Genomic DNA, 23,729 nt, shown 5'->3' with positions numbered 1-23,729 from the left:
TTGGATTTATTTTCACGGCACAACATAATGTCATAGGCAAAAAGCATTCTCCATGGAGCCTTTGCTGTCAATGGAGATTACTTACCTGTAACTAGAGGTCCTTCAAGATGTGTGGTCCCTATCTGTATTCCAAATATGGGTACCCTTGCACGTGAGACAGGAGATGTTTAGCAAGTAGTCTCTGTTGGTCCATGCCTGTGCAGTTGCTCTCCTTGTGTTCCGAACTGAGGGCATAAAGTTCCTTCTCCTACAATGAATCAGATAAGATCCAAAGCAGAGGGGAAGGAGGGTGGGTATTAGAATACAGATAGGAACCACACATCTTGAAGAACCTCAGGTTTCAGGTAAGTAACCTTCTCCATTTTTTCTTCAAATGCTGGTCCTTATATGTATTCCACATGTGGGTGATTGGTAAGCGGTACTCAAACAGGAGGAGGGTGTGAGGATGCAGTTGGTATGGATAGCTAACACTACCGACCACACGACTGCATCTGCTGAAGAACCTTGGACAAGGGCATAATGTTTTGTAAAGGAGTGGATGGAGCTCTAAGTAGCTGCCTTACAAATGTCCATTACTGGTACATCTCAGATGCCACTGAGGTTGCTTGGGCTCTCAGAGTGGGCCTGCTCCCCATTTGGAGGAAGAATACTTGTCAACTGATAACACTGACTGATGCATCTAGAGATCCACTAAGAAAGTCTCTAGGCTGATAATTCTTGTGCTCGCAATTGCTCTGCTATACCAACAGTCTTGTGTTTTCCTAATAGGTTTTGATCTTTGCGGATAGAAGGCCAAGGCCTGTCTGATGTCCTGGAAGTGCAGTGTCTTTTCTTTGATGGAAGCATGAGGCTTTGGGAAGACTACTGATAAGTGAATAGGTTGATTCACATGAAACTCTGAAATTACCTGTGGATACATTTTGGGTTGAGGAAAAAGGAGGCTCTCTCTCTATGAAATATGATATATGGTGGGTCAGCCACAAATGCTCCCAGTTCACTCATCAGTCTGGTTGATGTGATAGCAACTAAGAAAGCAACCTTAGTGGAAAGGTATGACATGGAACATGTAGCCATCAATTTGAAGGGTAGTTTGGTAGAAGCTGAGAGTACCAAGTTGAGATTCCATTGTGGTGTGATAGGTTTCAGAGTAGCAGCCGTGTTAGTCTGTATCCACAAAAAGAACAGGAGTACTTGTGGCACCTTAGAGACTAACAGATTTATTAGAGCATAAGCTTTCGTGGACTACAGCCCACTTCTTCGGAGAAGTGGGCTGTAGTCCACGAAAGCTTATGCTCTAATAAATCTGTTAGTCTCTAAGGTGCCACAAGTACTCCTGTTCATTGTGGTGTGAGTTTAGTCACCAGCAGGAAGGACCTAGTGAGGCCTTTCAAGAATCAATTGTGGTAGGGTGAGTAAAGATAGATTGGCCTTCTACCAGAGAATGGAAGGTACTGATTGCTGCCAGGTGAACCTTCAATGAAGTAATGGAAAGTCCTGACATTTTGAGGAACAGCAGATAGCCTAAAACTACAGAGATATCTGCTGATTCTCATGATAACTGCTTCCATTGTGACAAGGTAGAGAACGCCTCCATTTAGCTAGACAGCATTTTATAGTGGAGAGTTTTCTGCTGTGATTGAGGACAATTTGGACAGACTCTGAACATGATCATTCCTGATCTGATATCCATTCAAATACCAGGCTGTGAGATGAACAGGGTCTGGGTTGGGATGTCTGATCCTACCCTTCTTTTGAGTCAACAAATCCAGAAAGGGTCAGATATAGATGAGAGGATAGGGGGATGACATTTGTAGAAGCTCTGGAAATCAAAATTGTCTGGACCAATTGGGTATGAGGAGGATAAACCTGGCCTTGTTATGCAGAATTTTCCAGAGAACCTATGGTTCCAGGGGGATGGGAGGAAACAGGTACCTTAGATGGTCCATCCAGGATAACAGAAGGGTATCCCTGGAGTCTTGGCCTACTGCTGCTCTGGAGCCATAGAGACGGAATTTCTTGTTTGCTTGGAAGGTGAACAGGCCCTAAGGTGTTGGGAGGTGAACAGGCGTTCCCCACTGGATGAAGATTTCAGTCAAGACAGAATTGTGAATTTCCCACTCATGGTCTGAGGAGAAGTGCCTGCCGAGATTGTCTGCCAGAGTATTCTGCACATGATAGGTATGTTGCAGAGTGCTATGTGGTTCTTAACGCACCAGTTCCATAACTTCACTGCCCCTAAACACAGAGGATGAGATCTCGATCACCCTGTTTGTTTATATAAAAGACTGTCATGTTGTCCAATGTTATCTGGATGCAACAGAACCCTATGAGGTGGAGGAATTCTTTGCAGGCTAGGCAAACTGCCCTCATCTCCAGCAGATGGATATTCATTCTAGCCTCCCTAGTGTATTGTGCAGTGTGATTGTCCATATGGGCTTCCCATCCTATGAGGGATGCATCCGTGATTATGGTTGTGTCAGTTGTGGATGGAAGCCAGGGAACTCCCGTTTGTACCTGGCCCAGTTTTGTCCATCATATGTGAGAGGCTCTGACCTTTTCTGGGATTGTTACCAGATAAGGATAACCTGAACACCACGGTGAGTAAACAGACAGAAGCCAGGCCTGCAGGCAGTTGAAGTGGAGTCTGGCAAATGGCGTTATATATGTACATGCAGCTATGTGGCCTAGTAAGGAAAGACAGACCCTGATTGCGGTGTGAGGTCTGAGGGTGACTTGATTTATCAATATGGCCGTAGCCTGAAATCTGTCTAGAAGGAAGTAGGTCTTTCCTGAGGACAAGTCTAGGATTGCTCCTATGAAATCTATAGTCTTCATGGGAATCAAAGTGGACTTTTCTTTGTTTACACAGATCCCCAGTGATTTCGGAAGGTGCAGTAAGAATATGGTCACCAGCTGGACCTCCTGGTTTGATCTGCCCATGAGTAGCCAGTCATCCAGATATAGGAAGATGGTGTAGTTGTCATCTCATCATATGGAAGCCGGTCCATACCCTTGATCATCTTTGTTGCCCTTCTCTGAACATTTCCCAGTTCCACCAGATCCTTTCTGAGATGGGGAAACCAGAACCGGATACAATATTCAAGGGGTGGGTGCAACATGGATTTATATAGTGGCATGATGATATTTCCTATCTCTTTCCTAATAGTTCCTAACATGCTGTTAGCTTTTTTGACCACAGCTGCGCATTGAGAGAACTAGCTACAGTGACTTCAAGATCTCTTTCTTGAATGGTAACAGCTAATTTAGAACCCATATGTGTGTAGTTAGGATTATTTTTTCCAATGTGCATTACTTTGCACTTATTAACACTGAATTTCATCTGCCATTTTGTTGCCCAATCATCCAGTTTTGGGAGATCCCACTGTAACTCTTTGCAGTCTGCTTTGTATTTAACTATCTTGAATAAATGTATAATCATCTGCAAACATTGCCACTTCACTGTTCACTCCGTTTTCCAGATCATTAACTAATATGTTCGACAGCACAGGTCCCACAAGTAGCAACAGGCAGACTCCTGTTCTATCAGCAGTGCCATCAGTACTGGTGGAAGAATGCTCTAACTTGTGAGTGCAGTACGGGAGGTTCTTCTCCTCAAAGTGGTTTCTGGCTTTGAAATCACTCTAAGGAGGCCCGGGCCCAATAGAAGAGGGGATTGTGAATATGGCAGAGTGAAAATATCCTTCAACAAGGTAAAGGTTTGAATCCTTCCTGTAGTTCAAGTCATCCAAGGTGGGGATTGACGGATCCAAGCATTCAGTGGTCTGTACTTAGAGGATCCCAGTCAGAGGTGTGGGCATCATCAAATGGGCGTCCAATGTGGAGCTCTGAGACAGTACTAGCTGATGCCAATCTTTAGATTGTGGGATGCAGCTGGACCCAGTACCATCGTATCCTCCTTCCTTTGCGCCTTTCATTCTTGGATGGAAGATTTATGTAGACCTAATTCCTTAGGACCTGAGCATGAGGACTCAACCAACTTGGACCAAGATGGGGAGGGATACTTTTTTTTGGTTTTTCTTTTTAAAGAGGCAGATCTAGGACAGGCATCTGTCCTTATGCCTATAGTAATATCCCCTACTCTTTTGGCCTCTACTCCAAAACTCATGCTCGGAATGGTGCTGCTTGCAATCTAAGGCTATTGTACAGGGGGTTCTCCCTGGCCTGGGTCCAACTGGGGCCTGTCTCATGGCCTTCTCCATGAAGTGTTTCTGCAGATGGAACTCTTGTCCCTCATGGGTTTGAGGGGGGAAGGAGCAGCAGAAGCTACACTTGGCAGCGATGTGAGCCTCTCCAAGGCAATGCTGGTGTTCATCATTGATGGAGAAGAAATGGGGTCAGAAGATACAGTTCTTAAACCCCTGGATTCTTGACATACTCCTTCTCCACGGGGAGAAGCTTCCCAAGATGGGGAGCTATACTAACTATAATAGCTACAAAAACACTAACACGTCAAGTCTAAATTTGCTAAAAACTATTTACAATATATATTTACAAGTATTGACAGCAGAGGAAGACTATAACGGACACAGAATTCCGAGTGAATCTATATGGCGGTAAGGAGAAATTGGAGATGTGTCAGTCCGCACTGCCCATTATGCCCTCAGTTCAGAGCACAAGGAGAGCAACTGAGCATGCGCAGACCAACAGACACTACTTGCTACAAAACTCCAGTCTCGGGTACATGGAGTGGAGTACACATAAGGACCATTACTCAAAGAATATGTCACGGTGTTCATTACAATCACAAACGGGAATGGGCCTAAAGCTGATCCTTTATATAGACCTACCCTCACAGTGAATGACTCACTATAGCCACAGCTAGTTATCACTATTGTTGTGTGACCCTCGTACATATCCAGTGTGCTCTTCCTCCACACATCGGGCATTTTTCCAGTACAGAGAATGACACTGAAAAAATTCATCATCACCACTCCCTCATGGCCAAATATTTAAATGACTCAATTGGTACATCAGCCAGTCCCACTGCCTTCCTATGTTTCATCGTCTTTAGTATTGTCTGAGTCTCCACCATGATGATAGGTCTTGTGAAGTTGTTGCTTGTGCATATTTCCCTCCATGGTTTCTTCATAATCTTAAATCTATCACCAAATAATCCATCACCAACACAAACCCACAGATCTTACCTGTTGGTTCAACCTGTGGTGTGTCAGTAGCTTTGGTCTCCCCTGTAGGCTCTGTTAGTGCAGGAGGAACAGCAGCAGGTGCAGCAGCCACTGGACTTCCTGGGAAATATTGTTCTGCTGCATCAGCTATCCTGGGGGGTTCTAGGTACACAAAAGGAATTTTTGTTGATTACATGTGAGTGAATTTGGAAACACTACCTGTATATAACATGAGCTCTTTTGATAAGGGTCTGCGACTTTGGATGCATTCGTACCATGCCTAGTAACATAAATGGATCCCAATAGAGGCCACTGGACACTACTGAAACACAAATTAAATATGCTACTACTCAAATACTGAAGTAAGGAAGTTTGGTTCTACTCTGAAAAGTGACTCTAAAAATACCATTATGGTGTTCCACACTAATGGCATCTCAGGATATATGTCTACACAGTGAGCAGCAGCATGTGGCGGCAAATCTCAGAGCCGGAGTTGACCAACTTGGACTTTGAGAGGCTTGGGCTACTGCGCTAAAAATAGCTATTCTAGATTTTGCAGTTTGGGATGGAGCTTGGGCTCTGAAGCCCGCCCCTGTCCACAGGCTTCAGAGCCTGAGCTCCAGCTGGAGCTGCAACATCTACAACAGCTATTTTAGTGCAGCCGCCCAAGCCCTGAGAACCCAAGTCTGTTGACCGAGGTTCTGAGACTTGCTGCCACGGGCTGCTGCTTGCTGCACAGATGTACCTTTAATGACTCCAAAACAAGTTTATCCCATTTATAAGACTGTTTTTCTAGCTGCCACCACAACACTCAACTTGGAATCCGAGTAAAGCTATATTCTTTCTGGCTTATTCACCACCACCAATAATGAGGATTCTGCAGATCAAATTCCATTGCACAGTGTAATTCTCCTCTCAGTTATACCTGTGCAGTCCCACTGTCTCCCGAGAGTCACAACAATGCGGTACAGCACATGGCTGTGAAAATGGAACTTCGTTAAAAACTGATGATCATGCATGCACCAGCATCACCTTTGTTGGTTCTCCCTGCTGCACCTACTCTGGAGGGTTAACAGGAATAAAATCTAGTAAACGCACACTTGTCACTGAAGTCAGCAGACCTGACCCTCAACAGGTACAAGGAATAGATACATTGAGTGAGAAAGTGAAATTTTTAAAAGGGATCCTTTTCAGGAATAAGCTACGTCCACCCAATTAATTTTTTTAGCATTCTGGCAAAGGCACAGTAACTGCCGAAGAAAATTTTTATGCAAAGTTCAAGAAACTCAACAATACACGGAATAATCATTTGAAACAGATGCAGACACAAAACAAGAAATTACAACAGTTGAAACTGTACTAGCATGGGATATAGATGACAATGGCGCATGACCACAATATTTAAACAAAAAATTATGTGACATACTTGAGATAGGCCCGGTGAGAATAGAAGGTCTCGAATATCCTAAAGACATTAGAGGTAGGAAATTCAAGAAACCAATTACTACAAAAGACTGTCTTAACGGTGAAATTAAGTTAAGGAATCTGTTATCACATTTTTAGAAGTAGAGGACACTACAGGTTTTGGACTTCTTTAAGCTTTCCTTGATGAACTAAAACGAATGGGAATGTCCATAATGAACATTCAGAGGACAAGGCTACAATAAGGGCACCACTAGGAGAGGACACATTTCTGGTGTGCAAGCTGGATTGCTGGAGGAAAAATCCACAAGCCTTTTTTGTTCTGTGTGCATGCCACAGCCTTAGTTTGATTTTGTGAGATATGGCCAAGTCTTCTGTAGAAGCTATTTCTTTTTTTGGTTTGCTGCAACGCATTTACATGCTCTTTTCAGCTTCCACTCAATGATGGCAAATATTCAAAGCACATGTCAGTGGTATTACTGTTAAGCCTCTATCTGAGACATGCTGGGAAAGCAGAGAAGAAAGTATAAAAACGTTGCGATATCAATCTGAGGAAGTTTACAAAGCGCTGGTTGCTCTTTCGGAAGATGCCAGCGATCCAAAAGCTAAAAGTGAAGCACAGTCATTGGCCTCTGAAATATCCAGCTTCTAGTTTCTAACATCTGTCATAATCTGGTATGACATTCTTGTTAAAATCTCAAGTGTAAGCAAAATAATGCAGAGTCCAATGATGCAACTTGATTCAACACTTACCTTATAAACAACACACAAGACTTTTTAGTGAAATACAGAGAAACTGGATTCAAAGAAGCACAGGTTACAGCAAGGGAGTTTGCAGAGGCACTTTGTGTAGAACCAAAATTTCCATGTCAGAACATGACAAGCGTTTTGAGGAAAAAACAGCAAGCGGAATATAAAGGAGCAGATGAGCCCATAGAAGATCCAGAAAAGAAATGTGAGGTTGAATTTTTAATGTTGTGATGGATAAAGCAATATCTGCTGTTAATGAAAGGTTTAATACCTTACGAGCACACTATTAATAGTTTGGATTTTTGTATGACAAAACTAAATTCAACGAAATAGGAAAACAAGAGCAGCTAATGACAAAGTACAAAACCTAGAGAGCGCCCTGAAGCACGGTGATAGTTTTGATTTAAATGGACTTGAACTGTATGAAGAATTGAGTACTTTGTCATCAATGTTGCCAAATGCAAAGGTGGTGATGGACACTGTACAGTTTATTCATCCCAGCAAACTTTTGTCATATATCCTAATGTGTACATTGCCACTCATATTCTACTGACAATTCCTGTAACAGTCTTCAAATGAGCTCTAGTTTTCAGAAACTCCGTTCTTCTGATTCTATTATCTCCGCTCTACAATGAGTCAGGAATGCTTGACTGGTCTTGCTATTCTTGCAATCGAATAACACATAATTTCGTCTTTGTCATACAATGACATTATTACTGATTTTGCAGCCAAAAATGCCAGAAAGATTGCTTTTAATTAAAAACAAATCCTTGTTTCAATACCTCTCCATAGAAATTTCCAATAAAATGTTGACAAATGTAAAGTTATATTATTTGCATCATTCTGTCAATAAATCAGAATTTTTTCTATAGCGCTACTTCTTTAGTGCAAGTATAGTCCATCAGCATTATATCGTGCTAAATTTGTTTAAACTGTTTTTAATAAAGTGCATATGGCAAGATTTCTCATTTCCTGGATGTGGGAGTAATAGAGAGCATTCTCTCAGAAGATGGAGTAGAACCCTGAAAAATCTATCATCATCATCATTCAGATGTTTACAGGTGGAATGAGAGCCATTCTAGATCTCAAAAGGCTCAACAGGTGGATGAAGAAAACAAAGTTCCAGGTGGAGACCCTAACCTTTATAGTGACATCTCTGTCCCAGAGAGATTTTAGGACTTCAGTAGATCTGGCGGATGCATATACCTCCAACATCTCAATCAGACCGTGCCACCACAGGTTCCCAAGGTTTGCCTACATCAGGAAGCATTATCAATATCTGATGCTCCCATTTGGCTTGTCCTCTGCCTTGTAGGTCTTTATAAAGATATTGGTGATAATCATAGACCGACTCAGGTCACACAGATCCAGCCGTAACCCCTCCTGGACAACATCTTAATCAGAGATCTATCCCTAGCAGTGGCATACAGAGCTATGTCTCTGACTTTGCAGGATACTCAAGCACAAGGCTTTATTATCAACATCAAGAAAAGCTCCTTGATTCTGTCCACCCAAATAACTCACTTGGGGGTGAACATAGACCCCCCAGATAGCAAGGATAAATCCATTTTCAGAGAGATACCTGAAGTTCACAATTCATTTTATTTCTTTTCCCAATTCTGAGCACCTTGCCGTAAGAAAACATACCTCCAATGAAGATTTTTTTCTATTCCAAGGATGTTACAGAATCAACACAGCAGTGTCTTAGTCATGCTATAGTACCCACAATACAGCTCTTAGCCTCCATTTTTAAGAGGGAAGGAAAGACCATCTATTTCTGGCATTCAAATCCTGCTGAAAGACTCCAGAAAATTTTCTGGGGACAACCCAATACTTTTATTTTTACCTGGTGGCTCTACAAAGGAAGATTCATCTAGTCCCTCCACAGCATGCTGAGCTCCCAGCCAATGTTCTTCAGGCACTGTCACTCTTGCAGGTGCTAAGGGAAACAATTAGTATATATAGCCCTGTCAATGTCAACAGCACTGGTTCTGGACTTCAAAACAGATGCTCAACTACACATTGCAACCACATATTTACTCATGTGGTACAGGCTTTGCTGTTCTTGCAACTTCATTCTTAGCAAGAACTTATTAGTTCATCTTGGGAAACCTTACAGGACCTGAACATGTTCTCCTCTGATATTATTCTGGATCTAAGGGATTAAGAAAGGGATAATAACGAATACCAATTTTAAGATCCACCAGCACAAGAGGCGCACTCTCAATGGGATATTTTGCTCCCAAATACCTTAAGAAATCGCTGACTGAAAATGGAGTTGAAGCATTTTATGTTCTTTCCAATGGGATATTTTCTTAATCTTGACTCATTTTATATAACTGGAAAAGCCAAATATGATCCTCTTTTTAAGATTAATACACCTAACAGTTTCTGACCCGCAGATCCCTCTGACCCCAGTTATAAAGTAGTATGGCAGCAACAGAAGTGTGTTTCACCTGCTATATTCAGCAGAGACTGTGTAGTTGAATCCAGGCTGATGAAGGCAGATGGATCGATAAATTCTGCAGGAGAATATGGGGATCCCAGAGAAGGCAGTTCAGGTACAATCATAGCTGCATGGGGTGCTGTAAGAAACAAAGTACATTTGACACTGCTATCATCCTTTTGAATTCGGATTTGTTTCCAACACAAACTTATTTCATTAGGTCCATTAACTTACAGAGCAATGTACTTTATTCTCATCACAAACAATGGATACACGAGTCTATATACTGTACCTGTTAATTCACTCGGAGAGGCACTAGATCTAGACCAAGAAAAAGTTAACCAAATGTTATTGGGCAGGGGAAGGGAAGTTGTGTGCCTTTCAGGTACTACTCCCAAATAAGCTATTGTTATAGTAGCTCTCAAGCTGCCATGGTCCAAATGTTGAAAACTGGAAAGTGAAAAAAACCACAAATGGGGACAAAACATTTGAAGATGAAGTTAAAGTTTTCCATAACTTTGGTTTAATTCAGCTTTTTTTTTTTAAATTAAAATAAAATAGGACAAAAAGGGGATAAAAGCAAGGTCTCTTGAGAGACCTCAGGCCGAAAATACTGTTGACAAAAAGAGATTCAAGAGAAGAAAGGAGGTAAAATTTTACACTATTGCCAATTTAATGGATTTCTGTAGACAGCCCTGAATTCCATATATAGAAACTGAAAACTGAACCCCCAGTTAACAGCAGCCCATGAACATATTCAATGGAGGATTATACCATGAACTTCTTCTGAAGCTTCAAAATGCTCTGTGAATGGTAGACGAGTCTCCATTTCAGAAGGACGTAGCAGATGATCAGACATGACATCCTCTCTGGGCATCTTGAAGGGCTCTGAGGAACATGAGACTAAGTCAAACATGTAACCACAAAAGGATGACAACAGGAGAGCAAGATTATGTAAGAATGCGGAGGATGAGCATCACTACCAACTTTGCCCTGCAAGATGTTATACAAAGCTAGGAAATGTGGGTGTTCCCCCCCCCCCATCTTAAAAAAAAAAAAAGATAACTTGTCCTCTTTCACACAAGATTTATACCCAACATGAAAATGTGGTTGTCCGTGTTATTTTGTAGCCAAGATAGGTTAAAGAGTAGAATAAATATTGTATGGTGCACCTGTATGTCCCTCTCTCAAAGAAGAGCAGCATTTAAGTCTTGGGTGATTTGATGGACCAGTATATCTGATCTGAGGAAGAAATGAAAACTGTTCCAGCTCAGATAACTCAAATGTCATTCTGTCATGTCCCATACTGCACTTTGGGGAAAAGCATATAATGAGCCATACATACATTTCCCTCAAAGCAGCATGGAGGTGTAATTGGCTGTTGAGCCAGAGGATGAATTTAGCAAAATAATGGGCCAGGCAGAGAAATCACCCATTTCTCCTGTCATTCAGAGACATTACAAGATGGTTGAGGAAGGTTATGGGTCTATTACAGGACTGGGTGGGTGAGGTTCTGTGGCCTGCGATGTGCAGGAGGGCAGACTACATGATTATGATTATCCCTTCTAACCTTAAAAGTCTGTGAGGAGAACAGTCTTCGTTATATGCCCCAGATCAGACACTGGTTAGTCAGTCGCACCAAGGAATTTTAGTGCAGGTCAGCAGCTTGCCCGCTGTCCACTGTGCAGCCCAAGACATTTATGACTTGGACGTCCAACACTTCTACTGCTGCCTGAATGCAATCATGCTCAGCTGTCAGACTCAATAGCTCTTCTTTGGAAACGTGACAATCCTTGTGTAATTTGCATGGACACCCATAAAGAAACATCCTTCAATCTGACTGAACAAGTTTCCTTTTTGGCAAAAGGACTATGCATACAAGACTTACAGAAAACACCGCTTCCGTAGCTCTAAACACCAGGAAAAGGATATGCACCCAGTATTCGAATAGTGGGAGGGCTGGGAAAAAGGTCAATTAGGTGAAAACAGGAAAAAACCTGAGTTTTGCCCCAACAGTCTAGAACTAGTGACTCGCTCAGTAATTGGATTACTCGTAGTTATAAGGTATCCATAGTGTACATTCGTACAGGGATAAAAAGAAACAAAACACCTGTGCAAGAATTTTAACTGCAAGAATATTTATTCCAGAATGTGACGGTGCAGCACCGCCCCGCACCAGCCCCAGCAGCGTCAGGCCGGTAGCACTGACGGTGGAAGTCCCGCCCCGTCCGTACTGGGCATGCTCCAAGTGCTCTGGGAGTATAAAAGGAGGGAGCCCAGCCCAGTCTGGGCTGGCAGCCGCAGGGGAAGGACCTGACCGGGAAGCTCCAGCGAAGGACCAGCCACCGCCCACGGAGGCGCCGGGGACTGAAGTTTCTCCAGGCCGGCTCGAAGCCCTACTACAGGAGGAACCCGGGGAGGCGACTGACCCGGAGGCCCGCAGGGAACCTAGGGACTCATGGGAGACCTCAACGCTCAAGCTGGTAGGAAGCGATCCGGGGGGACGACTGGTACCTTGCCCCTAGCAAGCCTCAGTGTGTTTTGGTCGGACCCCCACCACCCCCCGCTGAGCCAGGGGCAAGGTCCTATGCCGCGGTTAGTCTGGGGTGGGAGAGTCTTTGGCCACCAGGCTGTGCTGCCCTGCAACCCGGGGTGACCCTAGAGACTCTGGCCACTAGGCCACATTGCCCTGCAGCCAGGGCCAACTCTATGGACTCTGGCCACTAGGCCATATTGCCCGGTAACCCGAGGCACAAACCCTCACACGGAAACACAGCTTTTTCCATTGGTTTCCTGTTATATATAAAATGGGATACTTGATCTAGTTATGATCGTAGCCAGTGATAAACAAGTTTATTGGATGCAATTTGTACACCTCTACATATTAATCCTTCACTGTCAGTCTTGTAGACAAGTATTAAAGTGCAGTTCTGGGTTAACTATTGGGTGAAATTGCATTTTTCAGAATTTCAAGTCCTTGTTTGGACTTGATGGAGCATCTCATCATACACCTATATACACAAAATGAAATACAATCCAGTACATTTTGGTGTGCTGAGGGAGAGAGCATAACCCAATATTGTAGTTATTGGTGCTATATAAACAATAGATGAGGTTCAGGTAATAGTAAATTGAGAGGGAGGCAGGCAGGCAAGTAGTGAGGAAGGAAAGACAGACAAGCTTTATGAACTTCAACAAGTGAAGAAAATTATAAAAGGTAGAAATTTGATCCCAGGAACAAGCCTTCGGCTTTATGGTCCATTTTTGTCCAAACTGCTAGGAAAGTAACAAATAAGATATTGCCCTTCCAAGAGTTCCCAGTTAAACATTTAACAAAAATATGGACAACAATAGCATCTGCTGGCACCCCTTGATGAGGAACATACAGTAAATGTCACTTCAGCTTGGTTCATGAAATGCTCTCTAGTCTCCATGAGCAGAGGCAGAACACAGTGCATCCAATTCTAATCTATTTACCTGTTGTTTAAATAGTAAAAATCCCATCTGAACTAAAATCTGGCAATGGGATCCAAGGCTGGAAGAAATCTGACAGTTTTGAACAAAAGGTTTGACTTCAGCAATGCTTTTGATACAGTCTCCCACAGTATTCTTGCCAGCAAGTTAAAGAAGTATGGGCTGGATGAATGGACTACAAGGTGGATAGAAAGCTGGCTAGATCGTCGGGCTCAACGGGTAGTGATCAATGGCTCCATGTCTAGTTGGCAGCCGGTTTCAAGCGCTGCCTGGGGTCGGTCCTGGGGCCGGTTTTGTTCAATATCTTCATTAATGATCTGGAGGACGGCGTGGACTGCACTCTCAGCAAGTTTGCAGATGACACTAAACTGGGAGGAGTGGTAGATACGCTGGAGGGTAGGGACAGGATACAGAGGGACCTAGACAAATTAGAGGACTGGGCCAAAAGAAACCTGATGAGGTTCAACAAGGACAAGTGCAGAGTCCTGCATGTAGGATGGAAGAATCCCATGCACTGTTACAGACTAGGGACCGAATGGCTAGGAAACAGTGGACAAGAAGCTGGATATGAGACAACAGTGTGCCCTTGTTGCCAAGAAGGCTAACGTCATTTTGGGCTGTATAAGTAGGGGCATTGCCAGCAGATCGAGGGACGTGATCATTCCCCTCTATTCGACATTGGTGAGGCCTCATCTGGAGTATTGTGTCCAGTTTTGGTCCCCACACTACAAGAAGGATGTGGAAAAATTGGAAAGAGTCCAGAGGAGGGCAACAAAAATGATTAGGGGGCTGGAGCACATGACTTATGAGGAGAGGCTGAGGGAACTGGGATCGTTTAGTCTGCAGAAGAGAAGAACGAGGGGGGATTTGATAGCTGCTTTCAACTACCTGAAAGGGGGTTCCAAAGAGGATGGATCTAGACTGTTCTCAGTGGTACCTGATGACAGAACAAGGAGTAATGGTCTCAAGTTGCAGTTGGGGAGGTTTAGGTTGGATATTAGGAAAAACTTTTTCCACTAGGAGGGTGGTGAAGCACTGGAATGGGTTACCTAGGGAGGTGGTGAAATCTCCTTCCTTAGAGGTTTTTAAGGTCCGGCTTGACAAAGCCCTGGCTGGAATGATTTAGTTGGGAATTGGTCCTGCTTTGAACAGGGGGTTGGACTAGATGACCTCCTGAGGTCCCTTCCAACCCTGATATTCTATGATTCTAGGATTCTATGCTTTTCTTTAAAAAAAAAAAATAGATATAGATATAGATATAGACAGTGTCTACAATAAGGACAGATGTGTTTTGATGACAAACATTACTGTTAATATGGAGTGAATATAACGCAGACCCTAGCTAATTAGTTGAAAAAGATACCATGAGACTACTAGTTAAAAAAGATACCAAGACTGTCATTATTATGACTACAGATATGAGTTTCCTCAAACAAAGTGCTCTAAAGGAGTAGATTTATGTCAGTCCAAGATCACTGGTAGATGTGAGCTATATGCTTCAATCTCTGTCACAGTGCTTCAAAAATACATGGAGGTGAGTTGAAGTACAGTTCATTTTCACAGATCTTGAACAAAAAGACCAATCTTACTACAATCTTAACAAAAAGACTAAAAATGACTCAATTTAAATTGGCTCACACAGCAGCATCCCATTTCCACAGAGCTCATTAGGGCACAAGGGTACAATTACCAGATAACCTATTCTGCTGTTTTATTTTTTTAGACTGTGTCCTGTGCCAGATTAGAACACCAGGTTGACAGTCTATATAACTCACTGGGGTGTTAAGGTCTTTGGAACTATGGGCAATGCATTTAGGAAAAAAATGTGAGTGTGGGATAGAAAAAAACAACCTTAAGTGAGGTGGTGAGATTCCAGGATTCTGTTGGCTAGGGTGCAGCCCTAAAGTTATTTTAACAACGGTGTAGGTTAATACAGCCTTACCTGTCCCCTCCATGGGTCTGAATATTGACTGTGGTTCAAAGCAAAGGTCTCTCTCGTCCATCGCCCAGGTCTCATTGCGATCCAGAAACTCTTTGTAGGACATTTTTTCACCCGTGATCTCTCTTGGGAATACTGAAATGTGAAGAAAAAGCAGCAACACTTACCAGTAAGTCACTAAGCTGAATTACTTCTGTATATATGGTTTATGTTACGCTGAGTGGCAGAACTCTTGCTAAGACTGACAGCACGCATGATTTTTCAGTGAAATCAGACCCATCAATGTGCTGCAGTTCTACAATTTTAATGAAGTTTCTAAAGAGAAATGGAGGAAGGAATGGGATTTGAAGAAGCTTGATAAAAATCAAGAATGGAGTATTTATAAGCCACAAGGTGTTCAGATGCCTTTAAATGCTGAGAAATTAGTGCCAGCAGCACACCCTACCCTTTAGGGTGTACTTTCACCAGAAAATTACATCAAGTTAGAACATAACTTGGAGGAGCCAGGTGAACAAAGACATCCCTTATTTGTGATTCATTTTTTTCTGGGAAAGAGTAGTTCATAGGAGCCTGGCAACACTGCTGACCTCCCAGGCACAGCTGCACACTCCTAAATATTTATCTAGCAAAACATAAAAGAAAGCGCTTAAGCATCATTTTCATGGTCACTTGTCCCTGCCGGGGCTGTGTGTGCATCTCCAGTAACTACTACTGTATAAACGGAACTGAAATGTCTAATCCCTTCAGAAAGAAAAACAAAAGCAGCAGAGACCCATCAGTAAGAGCTGGGACAGAGGAAAACACTGGGGTCTGAATGAACTCAAACTCTGAGTCAAATAGCGCCTACTGGGCTCCTGCAAGGGTTCACTTACACCAAACGTTACAACTACCATAGGCCTAAAGTCAGAATCCCAGTGTTGCCAACATGTGATTTTATTGCAAGCATGTGTGGCAGATTTGTAGAAATGTTGGTGGTGTCCAGAACCCGCCCGTCCCCAACTCCCCCACCTCCCCCAAACTCTGCACCCCACCTGCCTAAGGCTCTGGGAGGGAGTTTGGGTGGGGGAGGGGGTCTGGGGTGCAGGCTCCAGGCTGGGGCAGGGGATGGGTGTGCAGGAGGGAGTATGGGGTGCAGGCTCTGGATGGGAGTTTGGGCGTGGGATGGGGTGCAGGCTCTGGGTGGGAGTTTGGGGGGAGGAGGGGGTGTGTGGAAGGGGGAGGGGTGCACGCTCTGGGAGTGAGTTTGGGGATAGGAGGGAGTGCAGGGGTGAGGACTGTGGGGCTGAGGATGAGGGGTTCATGATGCAGGAGGGGGCTCAGGATTGGGGCAGAGGATTAGGGTGCGGGGGGATGAGGGCTGGGGATGAGGGGTTTGGGGCGTTGGAGAGGCTTAGGGCTAGGGCGGAAGGGCCGGGTAAGGGCAGCCTGCCCTGCCGTTAGTGGATGGGGGCACTAGGACCCTGGGGCAGCAGACAGCAGTTGATGCCGGGAGCCGGTGTAGCGTAGATACCGCTCCGCGTAGAAATGTGCTATACCGGCAGCACAAGCAGGCACAGACAGGAGAGGTGCGCGCTGCTTTTTTTCAGGCAGGGACGCAGCAGGGCAGGGGGGAGACGCGCAGGGGGAGGGGTGGCCAAGGGAGAGACCCAGCTCCAAATACTGGTGGAGCAGGGCCCCCAGCCCTGAATATTCCTGGAGCCCGGGCACCCCAAAAGAATATAACTCACCGCCTATGACTGCAAGTCTCTCAATATTTGGTTGTTTTACGAAAACCCAAACACCGCAGTTATTTGAATCATCTGGTCTAGTCTGGCAATTCCATGTTCCTATGAGATCTCAGAAAACTCAGCGTTTCACAACTGTCCATAAAGATTCCCTCTATTCTGCTCCAACCCACAATTTACCTGAAAACCTTATAAACCATCTGGGGTTTGCCAGGCATGTATGGGAATCAACAGAGAACGTGTAGGATGAGGGACAAAGCAGTGCATTGGGGAAAGGCGTCATTGAGCAGGAAGGGAGTTCTGACTGATGAGGCTGAACAAGACAGATTGGGAGTCTTGAAGAGCTCAGCGGAAGACAGGAGAGATTCAAGGGGATCTGCATAAGGCTTTATTAAAAGCTCATAGTTACCTAAAGATGCCTAATGGCATATCAGTGCCAGTTAATTACATGCAGTTAATAATACAAGTATATTGCCAAATCCTAGACGTACCTTTGAGGGCCAGAAAATGGGAATTTAAAATTTATACACCTATTAAAAAGTGTTTTGATAACAATGCACAATACATATACAAGTGCATACACCACCTCTGTATGGTAATACACATGCACCAAGACAGAAAAAAAATGTGTTTAGAAAAGGAGGACTTTACAATGTTCAATTTCTGACTACCATTGATGGAGGACTCCTAGCTAGCACAATGGGATCCTACAGATAATACTAGCATCCTAAACCAGTTCCTGGTTTGGCAAGAGTATGCTGGGTTTTCTGTTGGTGTCTCTTAGCTATTATACCGCTAAATGACTGAATTTGATATGGTTCACTTCAGCAAGGAGGGTGTAACAAGCTTCCCAGGCCAGGTTTTAAGCTAGCACTGCTTCCTGCATGCAGAGGATAAAGGTGTGAATGTGTGTACTGTGGCGGAATGTGGAGGGAACAAAACTGCTGTGTGCGTGGAGGGGGTGGGGGGATCAATGCAGACAATGTTTGACGATAAACTGGTGTCAGACTAGATGATACGCAGGCAAACTGACAATTTAACAGAAATATTTTACCAAAACAGACAATGATAATTAAGGTTTGCAAAGTGCTATTATAAATGTGAAGAGACACCATTATTCACAATTATTTGCAGGGTAGAGTAGCAAGGGATTTATTTAACATCTACTATAAGCTCCTATTTAAGCTATAAGCTCCTCCGGACAGGAACATAGCAGTCTTTTGTCTGCCTATAGAGCATCGCATGAAATAATAGGAAGAGGTAAATGTTTACGCCAATGTGAGGAAACAGACTGAGAAAAATTAGGGGAATTTGACAGGAATTTCCCTTATGGAAATTTCCCCTGATCCAAAAGTCTCATTGACCCCAATGGGCTTTGAGTGGGCTCTAAATGCTTTAGAAAAAACTTTTAGTTCTAGAGCTAGAATAAAAACACACATTTATAAGTTGTTGGTACCTATTGTACCAGAAGAGAAACCAGAACTTTATGGCATTGGTAGGTAAGCAGGAGGAAATAACTTTTAAATTATTATTTTAAGATGTATTTGTAAGTGGAAGAGTGATTACATCTGTGCCTTTAAATAAAGGGAGGGGGAATTTCCCTGGAATGTAGGGCATGCTGGGAATGGAGAGAAAGCAGGAAAACAAGACAGTGGCTAGAGAGCAGGACAAGAAGAATTATGCTTAGAGCTGCTAAATATAACAAAACTCCTATAATGCTGTGGATACATTTTGATTTTTATCTGCATTTATAAAGCATTTGTTGTAGCAAAAACACTAGAGACTGGGCAATGGAGATCCAGACGCTGCTGCTGTGGGCTAGGACAGCCAAACCAACAGAAAACAAAGCTTTGTTTGCTTTACATAACAAGTACCTAGCTCTTATATAGGGCTTTACATCAACACAGCTCAAATCAGTTCAGAAGCAAGTATCATTACCATCATTTTACAAATGGGGAAGCTGAGGCAGAGGGGCAAAGTGCCTTGTCCGAGGTCACCCAGCAAGGTCAGTGGCAGAGTCAGGGATGGAACTCAGGTCTTCTAAGTCTCAATCCAGTGCTCTATCCACTAGGAAACCCTGCCTCCCCTACACAGAGCTGTTTTATATAAGCTGTGCTAAACTACGATTGCCACTGGCATTTAACTTATAATGTGAGTGGACCAAGAATGAAGACAGAATTTTATATTACATATATTCTGTTCCTTACCAATGTTGACAACTTTTTAAAAAGAGACTTCCAGTTCACCCTTTTAAAAACTATCCCTATTCTAGGCCAATATTTTGTATATTAAAATGGACTGAGTTATAGTTGAGGACTAAAAAAATTTAGATTCCTCAAGCTCATTTGATTCATTTCAATGCACAATACTTGGCCATCCAGACAAATTTAACAGGTGATGGTATTGTTCCATTGAGCATGGAATAAAAATGGCCTTAGAAAGGAATTCTGAAGACTGAGGAAAAAAGTGAGGCAGCTCTTCATTTTGAGTCACAGTCCTCTCCCTCCCACCCCCACTACCCCAAAAAATAAATCCTACATACAGCCAGTATTTCAGAGTAAATAAAACCACCCAAGTGTCTGTTAAAATCACAGGAGGCCACACTCAAGGAAAGTGCCTGCTTTTCAATTTGACAAAAGTTATTCTTCACCAGAATCTACCAGCAAGGGACAACATACCTAACTTCAAAAGAGGTGCAGGTCAATATCAAATTTGTAGCAAACCTATGAACTAATAAAGTGTGCTAACAAGAGTTAAAAACCCTTATGTAACTTGATCAGGGATATCATTACACTGTCTGAAATTACAACGGAAAGTACCAGACTGGTGGGAAAATGCCACCTGTAACATTCACAAACAAGCTGCTTCTGAAGTCAGAAACATGGATCCTACGCAAGCAGCACTTTCCCTGAGCTGAGCCTGCTGTAGGTCCCAATGATTGCAAATGTTTACTAAGGCTACAGACAGCACTGATTTGTTTGTTTTTATCACCTGTTCTGCAGAGATCAGCATGGCAAAGTAAACCAACTGAAAAGTTAATCCATATAAAACAGCACTTCTGGCAACCTACAGCATGGAGGCTTCCAATATAAAGAGCCTGCTGTGCTCAAAGGTTCACGTAAAGAATTGTACCCACTATGCTATACGGTACCACACAGCGAACTTTCAGCAAGGAGTGCTTTTTGAGTAGAGGATTACCATAATAAGAAGTCTACTCCCTCGAGAAGAGCTTAATCTGGCTAGGTCACTGATCAGACATTTAACTCTAGGTTAAATATCTTCACTATCAATGAGTTTATAGGAATGAGCTGCACCTGCCAGCACCAAATCAAGCCTGAGGGTAAAAGAGGGGCTTAAAAGCTTTGTTTTCTAGAGTTGCCAACTAATTGATCAAAATCATTTCAGTGGTTCTGTCCTTTCAACGGATACAAAGTTTGTCTGGCTCAAGTTACACTGGTCTACAATTTTTGAGAAGTCGTCTGCTTCAGAGATAAAATGTGCTCTTTATTATGTATTTTGATATGCTGAATTCAAATATGACATTTAAAACAACTGATTGGCTACTATTTCTAAGATATTTAAGTGTTTACATTTTATGTCTATGTATATTGTGTAGACAGTAGAGTTTTAATCATAAATTGTAAACCTAGGTCTTTTCATGTGTTTATGGTTGCTTTACATGATAATATTTCACCTGTCCTGTTTATGTAACACTTTAAAAATCAGCAAAAGGGTTATATAAATAAAATGTATTATGAAACAAAAGGCAAAAAACTATTATGTACATAGTTTAGTCCTATTCAGTGTCTACTCGGCGCTTCTTGGCTTGTCTCTTGTATTCATTAAATGGAGCATCTCTTGTCACTGTCCAGCAATAGTCTGCAAGCATTGATGGGCTCCATTTGCTCTGAGAGAGTTTCTCCATTGTTGCAATGTCCTGGTGAAATCGCTCGCCGTGCTCGTCGCTCACTGCTCCGCAGTTCAGTGGAAAAAAATCTAGATGAGAGGGCAAAAAAATGTATCTTTAGTGACATGTTGCAACCAAGGCTTTTGTATGCCTTGAGGAGGTTTTCCACCAACAACCTGTAGTTGTCTGCCTTGTTGTTTCCAAGAAAATGTATTGCCACTAACTGGAAGGCTTTCCATGCCGTCTTTTCCTTGCCACGGAGTGCATGGTCAAATGCGTCATCTCGAAGAAGTTCACGAATCTGAGGACCAACAAAAGACACCTTTCCTTTATCTTAGCTTCACTTAACTGTGGAAAATTTCCAGAGAGGTACTTGAAAGCTGCTTGTGTTTTGTCAATGGCCTTGACAAAGTTCTTCATCAGACCCAGCTTGATGTGTAAGGGTGGTAACAAAATCTTCCTTGATTCAATAAGTGGTGGATGCTGAACACTTTTCCTCCCAGGCTCCAATGACTGTCGGAGTGGCCAATCTTTCTTGATGTAGTGGGAATCTCTTGCACGACTATCCCATTCGCAGAGAAAACAGCAGTACTTTGTGTATCCAGTCTGCAGACCAAGCAAGAGAGCAACAACCTTCAAATTGCCACAAAGCTGCCACTGATGTTGGTCATAGTTTATGCACCTCAAAAGTTGTTTCATGTTGTCATAGGTTTCCTTCATATGGACTGCATGACCAACTGGAATTGATGGCAAAACACTGCCATTATGCAGTAAAACAGCTTTAAGACTCGTCTTCGATGAATCAATGAACAGTCTCCACTCATCTGGATCGTGAACGATGTTGAGGGCTGCCATCACACCATCGATGTTGTTGCAGGCTACAAGATCACCTTCCATGAAGAAGAATGGGACAAGATCCTATTGACGGTCATGGAACATGGAAACCCTAACATCACCTGCCAGGAGATTCCACTGCTGTAGTCTGGAGCCCAACAGCTCTGCCTTACTCTTGGGTAGTTCCAAATCCCTGACAAGGTCATTCAGTTCACCTTGTGTTATGAGGTGTGGTTCAGAGGAGGAGGATGGGAGAAAATGTGGGTCCTGTGATATTGATGGTTCAGGACCAGAAGTTTCATCCTCTTCCTCGTCTGACTCAAGTGAGAATGATTCTGGTGCATCAGGAACCGGCAGTCCTTCTCTGTGGGGTACTGGGCGTATAGCTGATGGAATGTTTGGATAATGCACAGTCCACTTTTTCTTCTTTGACACACCTTTCCCAACTGGAGGCACCATGCAGAAGTAACAATTGCTGGTATGATCTCTTGGCTCTCTCCAAATCATTGGCGCTGCAAAAGGCATAGATTTCCTTTTCCTATTCAACCACTGGCGAAGATTTGTTGCACAAGTGTTGCAGCATATGTGTGGGGCCCACCTCTTGTCCTGATCTCCAATTTTGCAGCCAAAATAAAGGTGATAGTCTTTCTTAACTATAGTGGTTATACTGCGCTTTTGTGATGCAAAAGTCACTTCACCACAAACATAGCAGAAGTTATCTGCACTGTTCACACGAGTACGAGGCATCTCTGCTCACTTTGGCTAAACAGAAATGTGTCCCTTTGCAAAATCAAATACTGACAAATAAGAGAGCACGACACTGTATGATTTCTAGAGCTGATATAGGGCAATTTGTTCAGCAGAGTGATGTAAGCTTCATTATGATTGCATCATCCATGACTTCTAGGAATAACATGATGCAATTCATATCATGTATGATGCAATACCAGCTTCAGATTGCATCATTCATTGTTTTGCCTAAAAAGCAAGTACTGTCCAAACCCAGTCACAGATTGATTCATAGATCCAGTCAAAGATGTATTTTAGTCAATTCTGGTTTAAATTGAGATCCCTTCCCTTTATAACTCACTTATCCTCCGCCATTCCCAAGTCAAGGGTCGTATATACTGACCCAATAGCATATCTTGAAAACTAGAGCCAATCAACAATTTTAAGCATCTTTTTCGTTCTCAGTGACCCAGAATTAGTGAAGTTTGACTACATTTATTTCAGAAGCATTTTGGCTGTAGAGCAGTGTTATTTGCTAGAGCAATACCTTTACTCTCTTATCAAACTAATCCACTCCCTGGATTAAGTTCTTGCCAGTGTTAAAGGAAACAAAGGAATTCCCTCCATCTCTCTGGGGTGTTTTTAACTTTGGGGGGAAATGTAATTTAAAAGTGCTGTTAGATGGAAGGTGATTTGAAAACACATGGTTTAAAAGATCCTACACCAGTTTTTTTTAGCTCTTACAGCAGTCAACATTTTGGTTTTATGTCCAGAAGAGTGGCTGAGTGGTTCCCCACTGCACAGCTACACTTCAAAACGTTGCTTTGTAGATCTGCTAAACACTGGGATCTTAAGAACCTTGAATTTATCAACATGGGAACTAAAGTCCTTAAAAGCTCATATCTATAGTTGCCTGTATGTAGAATCATAGATAATTAGGGTTGGAAGAGACCTCGAGGTCATCTAGTCCAAGTCCCTGCTCAAAGCAGGATCAATCCCAACTAAATCATCCCAGCCAGGGCTTTGTCAAGCTGAGCTTTAAAAAAACTCTAAGGATGGAGATTCCACCACCTCCCTAGTAACCCATTCCAGTGCTTCACCACCCTCCTACTGTTTCCTAATATCCAACCTAGACCTCCCCCACTGCAACTTGAGACCACTGCTCCTTGTTCTGTCATCTGCCACCACTGAGAACAGCCAAGCACCATCCTCATTGGAACCCCCTTTCAGGTAGTTGAAGGCTGCTATCAAATCCCCCCTCACTCTTCTCTTCTGCAGACTAAATAACCCCAATTCCCTCAGCCTCTCCTCGTAAGTCATGTGCCCCCACCCCCTAATCATTTTAGTTGCCTTCCACTGG

At 43.0% G+C, this 23,729-nt stretch overlaps 1 protein-coding gene across 25 annotated transcripts in view; it reads right to left on the bottom strand.

Moving 5' to 3' along the window:
• MAP4 (microtubule associated protein 4) overlaps positions 1-23,729 on the bottom strand; it is a 251,893-nt gene that overhangs the window by 82,685 nt on the left and 145,479 nt on the right. For 23 of the 25 annotated variants that reach the window (XM_005295087.5, XM_005295091.5, XM_008173099.4 and 20 more), the window contains 5 exons: positions 15,179-15,310; positions 10,537-10,650; positions 9,773-9,901; positions 9,163-9,255; positions 5,166-5,306 (listed from right to left, as the gene is read on the bottom strand). In XM_005295087.5, the coding sequence (XP_005295144.2) occupies positions 5,166-5,306; positions 9,163-9,255; positions 9,773-9,901; positions 10,537-10,650; positions 15,179-15,310 (609 nt within the window). The remainder of the gene's footprint in view (positions 1-5,165; positions 5,307-9,162; positions 9,256-9,772; positions 9,902-10,536; positions 10,651-15,178; positions 15,311-23,729) is intronic. The other 2 variants (XM_065586679.1, XM_065586681.1) reach the window with 1 other exon arrangement.

The sequence above is a fragment of the Chrysemys picta genome, chromosome 2, assembly GCF_011386835.1.
Source record: "Chrysemys picta bellii isolate R12L10 chromosome 2, ASM1138683v2, whole genome shotgun sequence".
NCBI lineage: Eukaryota > Metazoa > Chordata > Testudines > Emydidae > Chrysemys > Chrysemys picta.
This window is presented reverse-complemented; position numbering and strand designations above follow the sequence as displayed.